General features: G+C 42.1%; 1 protein-coding gene across 1 annotated transcript in view; it reads right to left on the bottom strand.

The window, feature by feature from the left end:
• LOC115784311 (ubiquitin carboxyl-terminal hydrolase 43) overlaps positions 1-20883 on the bottom strand; it is a 77839-nt gene that overhangs the window by 39510 nt on the left and 17446 nt on the right. The window contains 2 exon segments of the mRNA XM_075074393.1: positions 4090-4182; positions 11829-11932. Coding sequence (XP_074930494.1) covers positions 4090-4182; positions 11829-11932 — 197 coding nt within the window.

Genomic DNA, 20883 nt, shown 5'->3' with positions numbered 1-20883 from the left:
GGAAACAGGAGACTTCAAAAGGGGCACTAACCAAGCCACAGTTCAAGGATGACCAATTTATGCTAAAGACATTTCATGCCAGTATAGATAAAACAAGCTAGCTGCTATAAATGACCACTTTTATATTTATTTTTATTATAAGTCCTATAAGAGACACAAGCCTGACATGTTGCTCAGTAAGTGTATGCCAGTACAAGAGAATATTCACATATGAAAGGTCTGTAGGGCAGAGATTATACTGTATGTGTGCAATCATGTGAAAAAATAAGTACAGTAAGTACAAAGATGCATTATTTGTCAGTAGAAATGTACGTACAATTTTGGCACCCCACTTGTATGTTCCTCTTTAGCATAAATAGCTGCTAACATCTGCCTACCTGTCTGGCTTCTACAAAATACATTTACTTGCTTGATATTTGATGGTTTTCTTGTATGTTTCAAAGGCCTGTTTCAATATTACCTGGGGATTCATATCTAGGCTTCATACAGGCCATTTCATAACTACATTTCTTCTTTCAAATCTATTCCTTGGTGGACTTCTCTTGTGCTAGTATGTTTTAGTTTTTAATCTGATGTTCTTTTTAGACATCAATGGATTTTTTTTTTCTCCTAGCATGCCTCTAAGCATGCCAAATTTGTGCAATCTCTTTCTGATTGCAGATGCATGTGCTTGGACCCCAACAGCTTTGAGAGTTACCTGTGATCGCATTCTCTCAGGAGTTCAGTGAGATCCAGCGTGGTACCGTGATAGGACGCCACCTGTGCAACAAGTCCAGTCAAGAAATTTCCTCGCTTCTAAGTAGCGAAGCAATTGTGGAAAAGTGGAAGTGATTGGGAACGACAACGGCTCAGCTACGAAGTGGTAGGCCATGTAAAATCACAGAGTGGGGTCAGCGGATGCTGAGGTGCATAGAGCACAGAGGCCATCAACTTTCTGCAGAGTCAATCACTACAGACCTCCAAACTTCATGTGGCCTTCAGATTGGCTCAACAGCATGTAGAGAGCTTCATGGAATGGGTTTCCATGGCCGAGCAGCTGCACCCAATACTCACATCATGGAGCACAATGCAAAGCGATATAGTTGAATGAGTTATTTCAGCTTTTTTTTTTCTGGCCTTCAGGAAGAGTGAAGGCTCATGAGGCCTTCACTCTTCCTCATTAGCCACTCCCTCAAGATGTTCTGGTCACTGGCACCGTTCTGAAAAGATTAAGAATTTGGAGGTGGGTACTTACTTTTTCCTTGGGGCTAATCTTGTGTCTGTTCATTGAAATTTTATAGTACATTTTACAATTTATAACTGTTTACCAGATGATTTTGTGCTTAAATATGTTAAAAAGCCAGGTTTCCATGAGATGCACTTGTATGTATAGTGTAAACAAAAGCAAACAAACACATGACTGCCAATGGATGAGTTTGGATTGCCAAGCACAGCAAATGTTGGTTTGCTAACAAACAGTATGTGTTTATGGCTTACAGGCACGATCTGGGTGTGACTGCGCTGAACTCTTCACACAGGGAAATATATAATGAATTCTTTAAAAGGTAATCCATCTGTTTTCTCCTCTGTTCACTTCTTCAGAAGTTTTTCCTCTCACCCTATTTACCACACACTAAAAAGAGAGGTTGGAAACGAAACGCTCTCAACCTGGCGCACCGTCAGAAATAAGCTCTTAAAAAACGTTTTCCTAAATTAGACGAGAGTTAGGCTGAAACCTTTATGAACTATTTAAAAAAATGAATACTAAGTGGAAGAAGAAGCAAACTTTTAATGAGGAATCGACACACCTTTACATTCAGAGGATGTGATGTTTATTTTCAGAAGCTGCCAATCAGACGCACGTCTTCATGTTAAAGCAGCTCGTTTTACAGTTTGGGAAGTGCATGTATTTATTTTCTTGCTGAAGGTGAAGTGGAAAGATTGATACAACTCTCATTTATGTCCTTTCATTCCTCTTGTTTCCGGCCTGAGTGCCGGAAACAGCCTGGACAGGCTGGAAACTAGCCTGGAATACAACCTTTATGAAATGGTTGCTTTTGCCTAAAACCAGGCATGTTTCCTGTATCCAAGTCTTCATGCTAAGCTAAGCTAGCTGGCACACACACACACACACACACACACACACACACACACACACACACACACACACACACACACACACACACACACACACACACACACACACAGTTTTAACAGCAGTAAGCCTATTTCCCCAAATCCTTAACTGTGCTCTCAGGTTTGGAAACTCTCCACGCTGTTTCCTGTGGATACTGGGAAACACTCCAGGCTCCGTGGCTCATCTACCTTATTACAACTCATACCAGCTGTCTAAGCAAGAGCTTCACTATCTAAACCACTGACAGCCCACCTCCACAGGACAGGACATGAGAACAGGCAAGTTGTGGGAGACACTAGTTTTTAGAACATTATCGGCATCATAGTAAAGATCAAAAGCAAGTACTTGAAGCATGTTGGAAAGTGCTTACAAGCCAGATTTTTATACAAAAGCTAAAGACAAGTGATAAAATAAAATAAAATGTTACGTGTTTGGTCCCCGTGTGTTGCCAGAACAGCTTTAGTGTACCCTGGCACTGGTTCTCTGGTATTTACTGGAGGGAGAGACACCATTCTTCCAAAAGATATTCCCTCATTTGGAGTTTTGATGATGGTGGTGGAGAGGTCAGACATCCTCAGGTGTTCACCTGGGTTGACCTGAGTGATTGTGAAGGCCAAAGTATATGATTCCCATAATTTTCATTCTCATCAGACTATTCAGACTTTTTCATTCTAACAGCTTTGAATTGATTTATAGTGACCCTTCCCAATCCATGCCAGCAAACAGAACATAACCACTTCATCTCCTCATTATAGAAGTCAAAGCTTAAAAAAGAAAAAAAAAAAGCCTGATGCATAAATAGAGGGTTGCTGAAAAAAAAGGAGTGAATGGGGTGTCCCTCCCCGAAAATGTCAGGATTTCCTGAACAGGCTCAGGCCCTTGTTAATCTAATGTGGAGGAGAAGAAGTTGTTTTGATGTAAACTTGAATAACGCATTGTTCCTTAATGGGGAGAGGGTTTTCCACAAGCTTTTCCTTTTTGATACCAGGCCCTTCAGCTCCACAATGACCTGTGTTCCTACTGTATGTAACGCATGAACAAAGCTGGGTGTTGTGCATCCTATTTTCCCTTTTTGTTTGTTTTCTTAACTGCCTGAAGTTTCAAGATAGGACCTATCATGATTTTCCTTATTTTCTATCATATAGAGCCTACACTGTTAGAGTAGTAATAATGAGCCCTATGCATGTGAAAATAATCCATGTGAGTCAAAAGCTTTTTCAGGACTGATGCTGCTTTAAACGCTCATTTTCAGACCTGTTTGATGTGGATGAGGGCTGTCACAATATCGGATATTCACCTTATTGTCACTGTGGTCAGAAAAACAGCAATGTTTAGTAATATCAGTCACAATTTCCCAATAATTCTTCTGTGAGTTCCAAACAAAATACAGATGCACGGAGGTGCTGAGAGAGTTCGCAGCCATAACTGTGTTAAACCACACAAAAAGAAGAATTACACAATTATTCACAATATCATTTATTAATATTATCATAAATTCCTAGAGTGGATGTCCTTAAAATGCTCGCCTCAGGAACAATCACCTGCCTGTGAGCACAGAAAGCCCTGCACGTATGATGTTCACAGCATCTGTTTATGAAGGGCAGCGAATCAGAAGAGAGCTGGCTTAATTGGAGGGAGAAGGGAGCAAAAACATGCAGAGTCCAACAATAAACATATGGAGATGAAAAATGAACATCAGTTGACTTTAAAGAAACAATCTGAGGTTTTGAAAAACAGGTTTATTTACTTATTTGCCATAAAGACGGCTGGCTCAGGTCTATAAATTGGACGCTGACATGAAAGACTGACTTTTTTTTTTAATAAACTATTGTAATCTACCCAATTGTGAAATTTAGCAGTGTAATAGTCAGGGATCCATATTACTATTACAAATGGGTTTCTACCTGTCTGTCTGACCACAACAGCCATTTCACATAACGGAAGTCTTCCCTGAAAATAGCAGCGCGGCTCACCTGGTCTGGCGAAGAGGAATCGGCAATGAGATGCAGAGGAAAGGGTCAAAGGTGTTGCTCTGTTTCAGGCAGTGTGGGCATGTCAGTGAAGATCTGTGGAGAGGAAAGAACACAGCCACATTAGTCTTGAAAAAAAAAAAAAACAGCTGCACTGACTTGACACAGACTTCCAATTAATCTCAAAGTCCTCCTGATTAAGTCTGGCAGGAAAAGAGATGGCTTAATCTTGTTACACAAGTGAACACCACAGTAAAAACGTTCACAGTGTTCCATTCAGACGCCTTGATCTGATTGTGAGAAAGGAAAAGATGAATGATGTAACTGGTGGGAACGAGAGAGTTGAGGGATGGGGTGGGTGGGGGTTAGAGGTAGTCAAAGCAGCCCCCCTGGGGTGATCGGTGCTATAAACGCAAAACAGCAAAAGCGGTTTCCGTGTTGTTGCGTCACATTCGCTGCTCATGTGATGCCATTAAAGGAGGCCAAGCAAAGGACGAAGGGGAATTTCCCAAGTGATAGCCGTTCTTCCTTTACATCTGGATGCACAGAAAGGATTGAGTGAGTACAGCAGTGATTTTCGATTCCAGCAGTTTCCCATTCAGTCTCTTTTGTTCACGGCTTCACTTCTTTCAGTTAAACCCTCTTAATGTCACTGGAAGAAACAGCTTATTACGGTGAGCTAATTGTCTGAACAATGAGTCAGAGAGCCCACTGAATTTAAAAGGCCGGATTGCTGGAAGTGATTCTATAAACTTCAACTTTCTGTAAATAGACCTAATTATGTGAACGTTCAATAAATTTGAAAAGAGCACTCCATTTGTCATCAGGAGCAAAATTACAGATTCTAAAACAGGCATACTTGTACACAAAGGGGCACTTCTAAAGCTGCCAGCAGAAGACTGAGTGTCCGTGGCTCATACATTTTAAGAATAAAATGATAAAAACTATTCATTCACACATCTGTAGCACCTGGACCACGTGGTGTGTGCTGAAATTCAGACTGTAGTGTTGTATACGCTTCATTTGATTAACTTACTAATACTGGGCTGGACCCCCAGATGCCTTCAGAGCTGCCTTTATACTACATGGCATTGATTTAAAGATTTTGATCCATACTGGCATGATAGCATCCTGCAACTGCAACCAGTTTGAGATGATTCAATGGCGTGTTAGCAGCCATCAGACGATGGGTACACTGTGGTGATGGTCACCAACGATACTCAGGCAGGCTTTGTTGTTTAAACAATGCTCAGTTGATAATAAGGGGCCCAAAGTGTGCCAAGAAAATATCCCCCCACACAATTACACAACTACCAGCAGCCTGAACTGTCGACACAAGGCAGGATGGATCCATGCTTTCATGCTGTTTACACCAAACTCTGACCCTACCATCCAAATGTTACAGCAGAAATCGAGGCTCATCAGACTAGGTGATGCTTTTCCAATCTTCTATTCCCCAATTTGGTGAGTCTGTGCAAATTGTAGCCTCACTTTCCTGTTCTTAGCTGACAGGAGTGGGCTTCTGCCGCTGAAGGCTGCACGTTCAATGCATTCTGTGTGTCCTGTGGATCCAGAGATGCTCTTCTGCATACCTTGGTTATAAACAAGGGTTATTTGAGTTTCTGTTGCATTCGTATCAGCATGAAGCAGTCTGGCCATTCTCCCCTGACCTCTGACATCAACAAGGCTTTTTCACCCAGAGAACTGCTGCTCACTGGATATTTTCTCTTTTCCAGACCATTCTCTGTATACCGTAGAGATGACTGTGTGGGAAAATCTCAGCAGATCAGCAGTTTATGAAACACTCAGAGCAGCCCGTCTGGGACCAACAACCATGCCATGTTCAAAGTCACTTGAATCACCACCTTTCTTTCCCATTCTGATGCTCAGTTTAAAAATCAGCAGGTCGTATTGAGCACGTCTGCACGCCTAAATGCAGGGATTTACTGCTGAGTACATAGTTGAATTAAAGATGTGCCTAATAAAATGACCAGTAAGTGCATATAGTTCTATAATACGTCACCGCATCATATATATTTGCTGTTTTTAAGATTAGTCAAATGTACTTTATGTATAAAATTATATTGTAAGCATATTGACCAATATACTCCCTAAAAATCAGTAGGAGCCTCCCAAAATCTGCACTGTTGTGCTTTATTAAACAGCTAACTGAAAGTAACAGTTACTGCTGGGATGGTTAGCTAAACAGGAAGCACAGAAGCTTCAATTCCAAACCAGCTGGAAAAATTATTTAGTGGAAAAGGTACTAAAAATATTCTCTAGAGCACCGTTTGTCAGTGTTAACATAAAAACCAGTGGTTGTACTTTGCAGGTCTTCGGCATGACTGTGTGTAACTGTTTAAGTGTGAAGGATGGCTCTGCTGGGAACATCTGTTCAGCTATAAACATATTCCCAATGGTTTTCCTTTCCTGCCAGCAGAGAAACCTCACACCGCACTGGTTGTCCGCACAGCATGTTTCAATGTAACTATCGTGTTAATGCCATTACTCTGATTTATCTTTTCATTTCATTGCTTTAATATCAACACGACAGATATAAATCTGAAACCATGTTACAGGAGCTTCACCAATCCTGCTGCAACAGTGCGGAAAACACCGGGCGGAACGTGAACTGATTTGTGGGAAACATAACTCTGCAGCAACGACATGTACACATGCACTACATAAGTGTAAATACGCTATAAGATTTGAAGCTCACATCATATCTTGATTAAGCAACACGCTCCCTCCCACACCGATGACTTGTGAACCCTGTTTGACCTCCACACCATGAGAAAGACATAGATGAACTGATCAAATGTGTTTTCCTTATAGAAAGGCACCTGACAGACCCAGAGAGGGAGAAAAGGGGGTGGTGGTGGTGGTGGTAGTTTGGGGGTGAACAAAGCTCTATTCAAACAAGCCCAGCTGACATGGGCTCTTAGTGGATCTCTCCATTTTGGCAGAGTTGAATGGCTGCCCTACGGATGTCTTATTTTTGCCAGGAAACAGTGAGGGTAACCGCACTCCGTGCATGCAAATCACACTCAGCCTTCACTAAAACATAGATGTGCCGGGCGCTGCTCTAAAACACTTAGAAAGAGAAAAGCAGCAAAGGAAGAGGTGATATTCTGGTGATGCTCTAATGGAGGAAGCGTGGAAAGGTTGAGAGGTATGTATCCCCGTGTCTGGGATGCAGCCATGCTGAAGAGACTATTGGCTTGATGCTTTGCTACAAAACACTGGCAGAGCTCTGAACTTTCCCAATAACACTTGATTTAGTTATCTGTACCCGATTCATTTTCTTTCCTGAGCGATTAGAAACAAAACAACTTGGGTTAAAATGAAACGGACCGGCAGCTAATTCTTCTCAGTAAAACCTCGCTGCCATCCTCTGCTGGGATCTGAAGAGTAGTTTACTGACCACGTTAATGCTCTGAACTTCAATTTGTGTCTCATAATTCACTAATTACGACTATAACACAGACACACACCGACTGTGCGAGAGAGCGAGTGAGAGGTTCTCTCAGAGACAGTGGCATCACAAGCTCCGCTCCCACTGAAACGGCACCACATCTGTAATTTGAAACACTTGACTGACCATCATTCAGCCTCTATGCAGCGAGCACTGCTTGAAAGACATTTTTACAGTACCAAATACAGCTACAGTAAGTCATCCACACACAGTGAAAGATTACAATCTTTGCTCTAATTTAGGATTTGCTTTCCATCGGGCTGTTGTGTTTGTTTCCTGTCATACACATACTGTTACAATATTAAATGCTCATATTAAACGTGGCCAAAGTTTCATATAACGTATGTACAAGTTATCCCTGTGAGCCAAAAGCTGAGGCTTCAGGCTGCTCTAAGCACTTGATAGTGTTTTTCTACTTCTGGCTTTGTAGGACGATAGTGAGAGCGGATGTCCCTAATATGGTCATCTCATGCGCACAACTCTGGCTGTGAGCACAGCAGCCTCATCTTCAAACCTTCTGTTTACGAGGAGGCAGCCAATACAGCTAAAACAAGGCCAAAGCCCCGTTTAAGATTAATAAGGATCATATTAAAGTTCGGATCGCGTAAACCTACAAGAATACAAAATACGGAGCTGGGTCCAATTTTAAATGGCCTGATTTGATAAACCAGTGAGGACAGATTGGATTGAGATTTTCTGAGTAAACAGAAGTAAAAATGAAACTAAATTCCTCACAAAATCAGACTTTTGATCAGCTCCAGAATGTGATGACACACAACATAAATAAAGATCTAATAATTGTTGGCTTTGCTCACTTGGACAGTGATTTAACTTGTTTGAACGTGTATAATGGCCGTGATGATTGCATAGTGACAAACCGGGCTATTACACGGATAATTCTCCGGTCTGTCAACTCTGGATGTTGTATTACATCGGACACTGCATTGCAAAGCGTTCCACAGGCAGTGATGGAGTCCCAGGACTCAGTTCCCTTGGACAGAAAAGAGAGAGACAGGAGTCGAGAAATATTTGTTCCAAGTCAAATTCCAGCAGCGACAATATATTCACAGAGCATTCGTGTCCAATTAAAACATCAGCGTTTTGACGCTTGTCTGCAACTGACCTGTAACATATATGATAGAGTTCCCGTGTAAAGGTTATGCTAGGGAAAACACATTCTTGTATGAACATGGTTATAAAATGACCGGCAAAGAAAAGATCTTTCTGTTTTAGACCTACAGTCTATCTGCATGTCTGCATCAGGGCTGCACGGGGAGAACCAGAGCAACCAGAAAGTGTGACTGGAACTTCATAAAGGTGGAAGAGGATACAGAGACGTCCTTGACAAAAGTAAAAATAATTGGTGCTGCAGCAGTAATAAGTGACGTCTGTCCATCTAAAATGAAGTGCACTGCCTTCACCATCTAGCTCCTAAAAACAGATGATTCAGACCTGGCTGTGTGGTGGGCTGCAGGAATCAGAGTTTTTATGACAGCTCACTCGGTTACATTGTATAGCGTGATCCTGCTTTCCACAACTTTGCCAAAGAACATGAAAAGAAGTCTAACGAATACCGGGAGCAGGATAAATTCTTCAGCCCAGATGGGGTCCAGTATGCTTCTTGTGAACCTGGCCGATACACAGCACAGAGGTTGGAGTGTGATGATACGGGGCCTGAATGTGGGCAAAAGGAAACAATATTTATAGAAGGCACTGTGAATGCCTGAATGCTGGCTGACAAGATGACACCCAGTCTCCTATAGCTTGGCGGAAGATGAATATTTCAGCATGAAAACGATCCACAGAGCTGCACCAGAATCACACAAGACTTTCTAAAGAAGGAAAATGTGAAAACTATCACTTGACCAAGCACTTCACCTGCCTTTAATCCAATAAAACACCTTTGGGGTGTTTCAAAAGGAAAGGTAAAGCAGCACATCCTCTCCATCAAAGAGGAGCAGGGGGGGCAAAAAGAGTCTCAGAAGAAAGGCAGAACATCTCCTCAGAAATTTGTGTTTGCGATGAAAAAAACACCAGCTTTAGAGCCGAGCTCCTTCTGTGGGGGGACGCCTTTTTTTACTCCAGTATATCTAAAGTGGTGGTTCTAATTTTCAATAAGAGTAATTACCCTGCTCTTCAACTTGACGCAATTATTTTGAGGTGATAAAATGTTCAATCATTTGACATTTAAGTGGTAGTGCAGAGCTCTGCGCTCACATCTGTTGTATACTGTATATTCCCTCTGAACCATCTCACCCACTCTCACTTGCTAGGACAGTATTTGAGTGGGAGAGAGGAACAAATCTTGCCTGCCAGGCTGCTACGGCTGCTGCTTCCCATGTAGACCCACCCAGTGTGTCACAGCTGAAACATCTGATAGTGAGGGTAGCAATTAAGCGATGCGCTCTGACAGATGTAATACTGGCAGTCGCACAGAGCTGCCAATTTTCCAAAGAATTAGCAGATGGAAGACGGTACAGACGAATGAGAGGAGGCATCAGAGGCAGTTCAGTCTGGAGAGCCTACACTTTTTTTGAAAAGTTGTATTAATAAAAAGACTGATGAGATGTAAACTGTGACCTAACTCATGGGATGGTGTGAACCAAACTGAGGAACATCTGACTGGAAAGCAATAAAGCAAAGCTTGTTTTTTTAAGCCTTCACAACTCAGCTGCAGTGCAAACGCACTTTCTATCAGGCAAGATTAAAAATTGAATTTTGAGCAAATTTGCCAGATAAACTCGGCCTCTGAACAATGCTCCACTTTCAGCAGGCTACAGCTGACAGACGTATACATCACGCACTAACTGCCCCTTTATCTCCTGGATGGCTGATGCATGAGGACATCCAGCTGCACAGAAATGTTAACGAGACAGTGCGCTAAAGTGCTGTGCCTTTTTTCCACAGAGAAAAAAAAAGAACAGGAAGAGAAATCTTTGATTAAAAATATTCACAAAGAATTGCAAGACAGAAAATACTTGACCACTGGCACATGTGACATCTCTAATTGTTTCAGCACAAAAGGTAAGCACTCTAAATAAGTACTTGTACTTAAGGGATTTCTGCTTTTCTAAGAGGCTCAGAGGTTAGAGAAGCAGGGCAGTTTTTCTTTGGGCCTTTTCAGAATAACTACCCCTGTCTGCTCAGTAATTAGCACACTGTGTGTGTGTGTGTGTGTGTGTGTGTGTGTGTGTGTGTGGGTGAAGATTTACAGTCATTCTAGCTTGGCATGTGTGTCTGAGGATTTCTCTGTGAAGGAAATAATGACATCTCCATTAAATCTGCTGCATTTAGCAACTACTCTGCAATCTGACCAGCGAACCCTGAATACTGCAGGCCTCTAAGTGGATTGTGTGATTTGACCCTCCGTCCCCTCGCTGGTATTATACAGTAATATTTATGTCATTTATCTACACAGTGTGAGCTTGGACGAAGCGCAGGAGTGCTATGAGACGGACGTCTCTGCGGTAGCTATTTAAGTTGTGACCTTTCTGTTGCAGAGCAACCTGACATTTAGACCACTTGACAACATGGCAGTAGACCTTTGTACAAACAAAACTCACAAGACATGTGATATGTGTTGATTTCAGTCATACAGGTAAAATGTCTGTTAACAAATATTTTTTGATTCTGAAGAATTAAAAAAAAGGTCCGTATTGTCTTATTACAGTCATTCAACAGGAGAAAATACAGTTTGATGGGCCTTCTGTGCCTGTAACTGTTAGACCAAGTTTACATAGTCTGTATATAAAAGATGGATGTAGCTTTTGATTTTGAAAAAAAAAAAAAAGTGAATAAAAGTGAAAATGCCTTAAACCTTTGGTTGAACATCTTTCTATAAATTACTTAAATGAGTTTATTCTAAAACTTTTGTCCTGCTTCTTAGGTAGGATTATGAGTTCCACTTAAATAGTCTATATACTTTAATAAATCTAAATAAACCACTTTGTAAAAACAGGTTTTCAATGCGAAATTATGTTTAAACTCTTGTGCAGTGCTACTTTTTATGTAATACATCTATATGAGGGAAAATGTACCAAAAATGTTCCTGTGGGCCCCCCACTGCTTTGTTCTTGGTCTGCTACCTGTTTAAAAAAAAAAAATTCTTAGAAATGGCCTTTTATGGAGGCTACCTCCATCTTTAATATACAGTCAATCAATGATGGGGGAAGGTTTCAGTAGCCAGTCAGAAAGAGCTCTACTGCTAATTTGTTCTTAATGCACATTTAATTTAAAGCAAATTGTAATCCTTAGAAAGCAAACTCACTTGTATTGTGCCTGGAAATGTTCCTGGACAAAGCTGTGCTGGGCTCTGGGCTGCTGGGACTGGGACGGGTCAGGAGACGGCACCTCCTCAGCTCCAACAGGAACCTGCAGCACAAAGAAGGCCACACATAAACACAACTCTGTCCCACTTGCACAATTGTTAAAAAATTATACACTGCAGAGGTTGTAAAGGACTGTTAACGAGACAGCAAACAGTAGCATATCCGCATTTTTACCTTGCTTTTTAAAAACCTTTAAAAAGAGAGCTCCGACCTAAACTTAATCCCCAAAGAAGCCTTTGTTTTTATTCTTTTATCAGCTCCCTACAAATGGTAGGAAGCCGGCCTTGGATGAAGATGAAAGTAGAAAGATTAAAAAATAAATAAATAAACTCTTAACAGCCAAAGAATTGCAAGGTCACACCAAATGTGTGGGACGGCGCACACAGGGAGGGTTTCACAAGCAAGTCTGACGACACGCTTATAAAATAGCAGAAAAAACACAGGATACTCTTTGGTGTTGATGTACATATAATTTTTTACATTTTTTTTTTGTACATATAGGTGGTATTAGTTATCTCATTTCACACAGTGTGAAACAAGCATTTTATTAATCTGTGTAGTGGCTGTGGAGGGACCTATAATTTAGAAGTGCTGAAATTTATAATCAGTAGCCATACAGTCATATTTCTGTGCTGTATCGACTCATTCACACCTTTTCAGGCAGGGGAAAAAGATGTCAGAAGCATTCTTTAAGTGGTTTTGCATAAAAGGGCATAATGTGGCACACAGGCCTGCTGGTAGCATTTTTCTGCTTGCACGCTATCAATCCCACAATAGCCTGGTGTAAAAGTCAGGTACTTGAGACTCCATTAAGTCATCATATCAGCTCAGTGCTTTTATGCTGGGCTGGCATTGCCAAATGGAAACGCACTCTCTGAGCCTTCTCTGTTGACCCACACTCTCACTCTGTTTACTATTCCTCAGGTTTCTAGCCACTGGTCCCATACTGGCTGCCTCTGTTCCCAGGCTGGCAGCTCGACCATGATGTCCGCTCACAAACAAAGTTAAAAAGGGGGTTTTGAATTTCTAAAGGGGAGAGGGAGGTAGAGGTCGTGTGTGTTGGTCTGAGAAATCAGAGTGAGGTGCGCATACAGTAACAGAAGATTCCTTTGCAGGTCGCCACCATTTCAAATGCTGACTCTATTCTTCTGAAAGCATTTGAGCTTGCAAAGACCAAACCCCAGACTGAAACCTGACCGCCCTGCTGCACCGCACTTTAACAAGCGCACAATGACAACCCTCTACCTCCTCTCTTTTTCACGGCGTCGAGGAGCTTTCATATCTTCCTGTCACGGGAGGATTGCCGACAGAGCTGATCTTCTAGTTACCAGTTTATGTACAGCATGCAGTGAGAGGTTAAGAGCGCAGCCTGTCATGAATTTGCTTTTCAAGCCAGATGAGCTGACATGGGGCACAGCATTTTTTTTAGCTCCCTCTTTTTCTTCCACATACTTGCTAATGGATTCTGCCGCTATCTTTGTGTAGCGATAAAAAGCAACACTGAGGCCACAGAGTTCAGACACAGCTGGTCTTATCACACTGCTCTGCAGCGTCAGTAGATTGTAAGGTGTTAGGTGTGCGCTAACAGTAGCTGTTTGACAATGTGGACATTTGGACACAGTGAGAAAGTGGGGGCAGCTTCCATGCCCACTGATATCAGGCTACTGATAAGGCAAGTTATCTAAATGATCATGGCTACATATCAGTTCCCACGGAGGAAGCTGTGACTGCTGCTGGTTTAAGAAATTGTTTTACAGGTTGTGAAATGACCCCAGCAGAACGGGGGGGGTGGTGGTGGTGGTGGTGGTGGGGGGGGGTGGTTGCATCTCAAAGGATGCCATGCACCAGTCTGAAATTGAGATGCTATCTTTAAAATTGCTTGTCAGAAAAATATGCCATCTTCAACCTGATAAAAAAATGTAACTAAACAGGCAGGAAAAAAAGAAATCTAAGGAGCTATTTATAGAGCCAGGAAGGAAAGGAGAAAAAGGGAAAAGCACAAGGTATAAAATTTCACTGCTTTTCTGACACTTACCTTTCAGCATTTGAAACACACACACGCACACACACACACACATGCACACACATGCACACACATGCACACACAGATGTTCCCTATTCTTTATTAGCATTTTCATTTGGCTTGTGTCTCATTAAAAGCTGATTTGTGACAAGCAGAGGCTCGTCCAGGGCGAAACTATTTTGCCAGCAATAAATTAGCATTAATCTAATTTAGACGTTTTGATAATTTCATCAGGACCCGACTGGCCTTCTATGGCAGACGGCTGCTGTTGATTCGCTTCATATACTGCTGATCGGTTTGTTGCTTTTGGCAAGAGGAAAAAAAAAAAGAGCAGCTCTGCAACTCAGATCACTGAGTACACGCAGTACAGTACATACAGCTACATGCAGAGCACTACAAGTACAAGGATGGTGTAAGTCAAAAGTAGAGTGTGGAACCACTTTTCAACCTGCAGCACAGATGGTGGTACCAGCGTTACAGCATTAACATTAATTTTAGTGTTATTTAGTGTTCATGTCAAATTGTGGAAACATAGCCCCGTGAGGGATGGGGTTAGTGCTGACCTAACGCTGGTGGGCAGCCGACATTACAGCATCCCCGTGGCTGTTTGGCTGCTGTCACAAACCGGGTCTTTGTAGGTTTTTCTGAAGTTGCAGTGAGGGTGGTATCATAGCCGTGTAATTATGTGGAAAAATATCATAATGTGGCTTGTAGGAGGAGAAGTAGTGTGAAAAACAGGGTCAGAGTGAATAAGTGGATCAAGCATGAGACTTTCACACAGTAGAATGGGGTTTGTGTCCCGTGTGAGGTCACTGATAGCTTTTTAATTTGTTGACACCATTTGTTTCAGTTTTGTTGGGTGTACCTAACTAGGTTCAGAAAATAGTTGGAGAGCCTTTCTTGTGGAGGGTCCTGAAAGAAACTTCTCCCACTTCCTTGATGCCCTGAAAATGAGAATGGACTAGGAACACAGTGTAGTTTGTTTTCAATCCAAACCTGCTTGATTTGGTGGATTTTGATGCCATTTCTTTGTGAAGAATATAAATCAACTGGACCGAAAGGAAAAGGAGAGTCTTAGAGTCCACGTGGACTCTGATGTGAATGCCTTACAGCAAATTGTTTTGCTTTTGGCACGCTAACCCAGTAATAAATTGATCTCCTAATAGTGAACTGTAAAAAACTGGCCCCTCTGAGTTATAGAGTCAGTCAGAAGAAGAACACTGGCAGGAAAGAAGTAAGTTGCTGAGCAGAGAAAGTATCCCAAAATGAAATTGAAATGAAAACCAAGGCCACTCATATCTACAAAAGCAATATGGAGAAATATAAACACAAAAATGTGCAACTGCCAATTTCCAAGATATGTAAAGCCTGAGAATAGTCTACCTCTGCTTAATTCAATAAGCCTCAATGCCAGGAGAGGGGCATGTGCCAGTGCCTGAGGAGCAAGGAGAAAATTAAAACTCAAATCCCCCACCCTGGCACCTTAGAGTGCTGTAATTGATTTCTGGGATTTAGATAAATGACAAAGATACAGCGTGCAGCTGAGTGGTGGGCTGGAGCCCGGCCGCTAGCTCAGCACTGTCAGCGGGAGGCCAGAGTTCACAAAGTGTGATTTTTAAGCCGGCTGAAAGAGGAACAGAGAGTGCGGCTGCAATGATTGAGAGCAGGACGCGATAAACACATTGTTGTGCAGTTGGCTGCTCAGCATCAGACAGCTGCCCAAAAAGGGTCATTTTCTAGAAAGATTAGAGAATACCAGGTGATTTCGAAGTAGGTTATATCTCTGTGAAATATACTGACAATGCAGTGAATTGTGGTTTCTGGATAGTATTTCATGTTGACAGAAAATATGCCACTGCCCTAATGTAAGCACATTACTGACTAGGATTGTTATGGTGCATTCATCCTGAACCAACAGTTGGTTTGGTAAAGAAAAATCTACTTAGTTCGCTGCGCCCTTTAAGCCAAACATTTACTGTCAGCACTGCTAGCAGCATGGACCTAAGGGTGGCAGATTCATGTCTGAAGTGACATGACATGCACAAGTGACATTTGCAATGTCTAAGTGATGATATAAAAGTCATGTCTCATGTTGGGTAATGATAAACTAACCAAATCTGCAGCTAATACCGCAAAGCTGCAGCAGCCACCCTACTTCCAGCATGCTGAAAGCTGGGTAGACAACTGTGCCAGTTTTAATAAACGTGTATAATACTGTATGTTAACTCGTGCTGAATGTTGAGTTTATGTTATGATCATGGTTGGAATCTGCAACTTTTCTGCTCACAGCGGCCATCGTGCAGAGCTCACATACTGACTAAATAAGATGCAGCTATTCAGGAAACTTCTTTTAGTTTTGCTTACAGTGCTTTTCCACGTGAGATCAGTGTTTTGGCAACCTTGTCAAAAGCACTGCATTTACTTACTCTACATTTCATCAGTGCGGCTGTAGACAAAGATGACTTGCGCACTACCACATCTCTGTTGACTGCTGGACATCTGTACTTCAGCTTGAAAGCCTGAAATCACACAGATTAACAGTGCACTCTGTCCCATTGGAGAGCTTTTCAATAATTCACCCCAAAAAATGTTGCTGGGAGTGATTCATCTCTGCGAGTGGATCCACTGTAAAAGAACTCAGGCACTCTTACTCCACTGTGGTGAAAATCCAGGAAATGTGCCCCCCCCCCCCAGATCCTAACAGACCACCTACCTCATCCTGATGGGTTTTCATGTGGAGGGGAGGTAGATCGTAAAGGGAGGGCTTTCTTAGTAATGGCCCTGATGTTAATAATTTAAACAAACCGTGGAAATGCACAGGAATGGACATGTGCTGCCACTGGAGGAAGCACTACAGGGAAGTGATTGAGAACAAGCCTCAGCAGCACCTAAATCCCCGTGGCGATCGTAACAGAGGGTCAGAAAAGGATAGGCAGTGGATATGGAGCAACTGTAAAGACACACGCATGCGTTTATCGATATAGAGATAGGCAGATGAAGATACAGTAAGAGCAAAGTGAGTTTTGAGTAAGTAGCGTAGCCGACATAAAGACCGTTGATAAATAATGGACAGTCTCTTTCAGCACCACCTGCTGCTGCATGGTTCTCTATAAATAGTCCCAATAACAGTGATGCTTTTTCTCTCTGACCCTTTTGGCCCATCATTCTCCCTCTGCGATTACTCTTTGTTGGGTACATTTATATTTATTTGCTCGGTGTCCAGACATGAGTGCATGACCTCAAACTGACCTCATGGTTGTAACTGAATGACTGCTATGTGCTGTACAGCTTAATGGTATAATGGCTTCAGTCTGCTGCTCTAGTTCTGACTGACTGACCTTAGTAGGTCAGTCAGTCAGAACTAGAGCAGATTCTTTGGCTTTGATTCTCCATAATTTCCACAAATCAAAAATGATCAAGACATCCTGTGCTGCTAGGCAACAGCCACACACAAACACATGTCATTAAGACCAGACTTAAGTTTCTTGGTGCAACTGAAATGAAGCCCATTCTAAAGACTGGTCTTAATGAAGACAGACTTAACAGTTTGGACCTGTCTGCATCTCTCTCTCTCTCTCTCTCTCTCGCTGTCCTTCTCTCTCTCTCTCATCTAACTTGTCAATGACCCTCTCCACCCTGCTCTCCCATCTGCCTGTTTGTGTGGCAGCTTCATCTTGCAGGTAATGGAGAGGAGGCGTGGTTTGTGGCAAATACCTGGGCGCAGTGTGCCAGCACCTCATAAAAACCTTGGAGCTCAGTTGATGCAGTTGATGCATTTCGGTTATTGCTCGGTTTGTGCGCAGTACAACATTGCCTTCACCGCTTCTTCAATCATGCATCAGTGACTACACCCGGTGTTGCTGGTTTGAGCTTCGTTCCTATGCTTCTTAAATAAACAAGTAATTAATTGGTTTCAATGTGCATCTTTGTTGTTGTCATGGCAATGACAGTCACTCATTGGATGGATGAATCGATCATTAGTTGAGGGAAATAGAGCATTTTGTGACTGCTCTAGTCTCTGCTCTCTGAAGAAAGAAGCTGTTTGCTGTTCTGCAAGCACAGACTGAGAATACACATGGCTCTTTTTTTTAATTTCAGCTAACCCTAGGTGGGCTCCGTATGGAAGTGCTCAAAGACTCATCACCATGAGGAGTCAGACTCTGTGATTCAAGGACAGACCTCTCTGCTACTTGAGCTGCAGCCACAGCAATAGGTGTTTTCCCGACATGAGGTCCAGTTGTGGACCCTTTGCACCGTGGGTGAAGGTTTTCACTAACCAGAGATCAGCATTCCCAATGCGCAGCTTGAAAACTGCTTTGCAACCATGGTGCTGCACAGCTAATCAATAGTGTTCCCACATCATTCACTGGACTGATTGCTTTTCAACGGAGAAAGCGCCGTTTCCTGCCGCCATGCCACATGAATTAGTCAATACAGCAGAGTGGACAGATTCAAAGTTCTGGACTAAAGCAGAGCAGACAGATGATGTGGATTCTAATATTTCTTGTATTTTCATGAAGGACTTGTTGTCTGTGGGTTTTGCGATTTTCTTCACAGTCAGAACATCCTATCATTTTCCTGAGTGGTAACCGATAATGGGCGCATTGCTGCCACTCTCCACACATGTATTGATTTCAAAGAGTGCAGAGCTGGGAGTATGAAATTATGTGAGATATTAACATAATGATGTCAGATGTTTATATACACTCACCAGCCACTTCATTAGGTACACCTTGCTAGTACTGGGTTGGACCCCCTGAGACCTTCAGAGCGGCCTTAATTCTTTGTAGCACAGATTCAACGAGGTGCTGGAAACATTCCTCACAGATTTTGATCCGTATCGATAGCATTACTCAGTTACTGCAGATTTGCCAGCTGCACATCCACAATGAGAATTTCTCATTCCACCACATCCCAAAGGAGCTCTACTGGACTGAGATCTTGTGACTGTGGAGGTCATTTGAGCGCAGTGAACTCACTGCCATGTGCAAGAAACCAGTTTGAGATGATCTTAGCTTTGTGACATGTGTGTTATCCTGCTGGAAGCAGCCATTGGGAGAGGAGCACACTGCGGTCATCAAGGGCCAGACGTGGTCAGCAACAATACTCAGGCAGGCATGCTAGTCACAAAGTCTGACCATCACGTGAAGGTGAGTGAAGCAATGCCATTGGTCTGCTAACCTGAGAACATCATGACAACAGGACACAGGCCTCTAAAAGGATTTTATCATTTTCACCAGATGGTCGAGAAAGGGCTTTCAACAAAAGAACTGAAAGAGACAGAAGGAAAAAATAATGCATCAGACACACACGGTGACAGAAACATATACTAGAAGAAGCCAAGATGCAAAGCTGGTCAGAAGGCAGGCTATAATCATGTGGCCTAAAAAATCTTAGTGTGGTGCAAACACAGTTTCTGAGTGACAGTTTGGTGTAGTATATCCACTCACCACACTGAGAAAGACTATATAGTGTTTTTGTCTTTTTTTTGTCATTCGATTTCATACGAATGAGTCATATTTTAAAGCAGGTCATGAGCTGACACGGAACGGGTCATCAATTTGACAAAAAGCCCCAATAATCTGACCTCAGAGTGACTCACAAAAAGCAGAGTTTGGTTAAATAAAATTAAAGTGATAAATGATGAGTCATGGGTCCTGTCTTCCTTTTTTACCTTTATATTTCTGAACTGAGCACTTTTTGTTCTCAGCAGTTGGTCACTCATAAAAGGAATGTCCCACACTTTAGTACCTGCCACTGTATTTCTCTGCCTGACTTTAAAGGCCCTGCTGGAATTATAGTTTTTATTAACCAGGTACGGAACTGGAAGCTCTGTGTGCCAAGGTCTTAATTTCTCACAGGTATAATGTGCCTTTGGGTGACTGTCTGCCACAATATTTAACTCAGAACTGTGGAAAGACAGATCGAGTATGCAGGCACTGAGCCAACACACATTTTGAAATTATTAGTTATTGTTTATTTTCTTACAGAAAGGAAGAAAATGGATGGATGGATGGATGGATGGATGGATGGATGGAAAGGTAACATGTTCAGTGCAGTTCAAGTAAATATGATACTGGTGCCAGGGGCTGTTACTGTAGTCTGACAGAAAAAATCCAAAAAACAAACCAACAAAAAAAACCAAACAGGTGAACTGAGGGGAAAAATGTACGCATGTCTCTCTGAAGGTGACAAAAGTGCATTTCTAAAACCTATAAATCTACATGTTTTACATACTTTATTTTTACAAAACCAAGGTGCAAACTTTGCGTTGTGTTTTTAAAGGAGGTCATGTGCCGGTGTGTTCTTGCCGAGGCACAGCATCGTCCTGGGGTCTTATCAGGCAACCAGTGGGGGAAAGGATGGGCAGCTTTCCCCTGTTTCCTGTCTGCTAGTGGTAGCTTCATAACGGTTGTCTAGTGTTGATCTAAACTTTGCACAAAAAAGTAAGGAGATTTGTGTTTGGTTGATTATTTCTTTGTTGTAGCAATGCTTCTTGGCAATAAATCTTATACTGTTGGAAAGCCTTAAACATGTTCATTCACCTTTAACGTTTCCAAAAGTTCACTCCCTATAGTCTAGCCTTTCTAACAGTTAAAAAAACCCAAACATTTTTCCAGCCTTTGGCCTGAAGAACTTGGAACTTGTTTGTGATATATTTGATTACGTTTACTGCATGTTCCACAAAACCCGACAAAGGCAATATCTCAGGAAATAAAAGTGGTTACACCCTGTAATAGCACACTTCAAGCAAATGGGACAACTAAAAATACAATTAAAGCTGTTGCACTGATAAGGCCTCCACTTGTGTTTAAGAATAAACCTGCAGTTAAAGCCTGATGCTGGTTCATGTGTAGAGAGTTACAGAGAAAGGTTTATCCATACTTGTTGAAGATGGTTTACAGGATATTATTAAAGTCCAGATAATGTAATACAGTGTTATCCATTTGAATACGAACAACAAACACGTC

This window comes from Archocentrus centrarchus, chromosome 8, assembly GCF_007364275.1.
Source record: "Archocentrus centrarchus isolate MPI-CPG fArcCen1 chromosome 8, fArcCen1, whole genome shotgun sequence".
NCBI lineage: Eukaryota > Metazoa > Chordata > Actinopteri > Cichliformes > Cichlidae > Archocentrus > Archocentrus centrarchus.
Note: the sequence above shows the minus strand (reverse complement) of the source record. Positions and strands in the feature narration are given on the sequence as shown.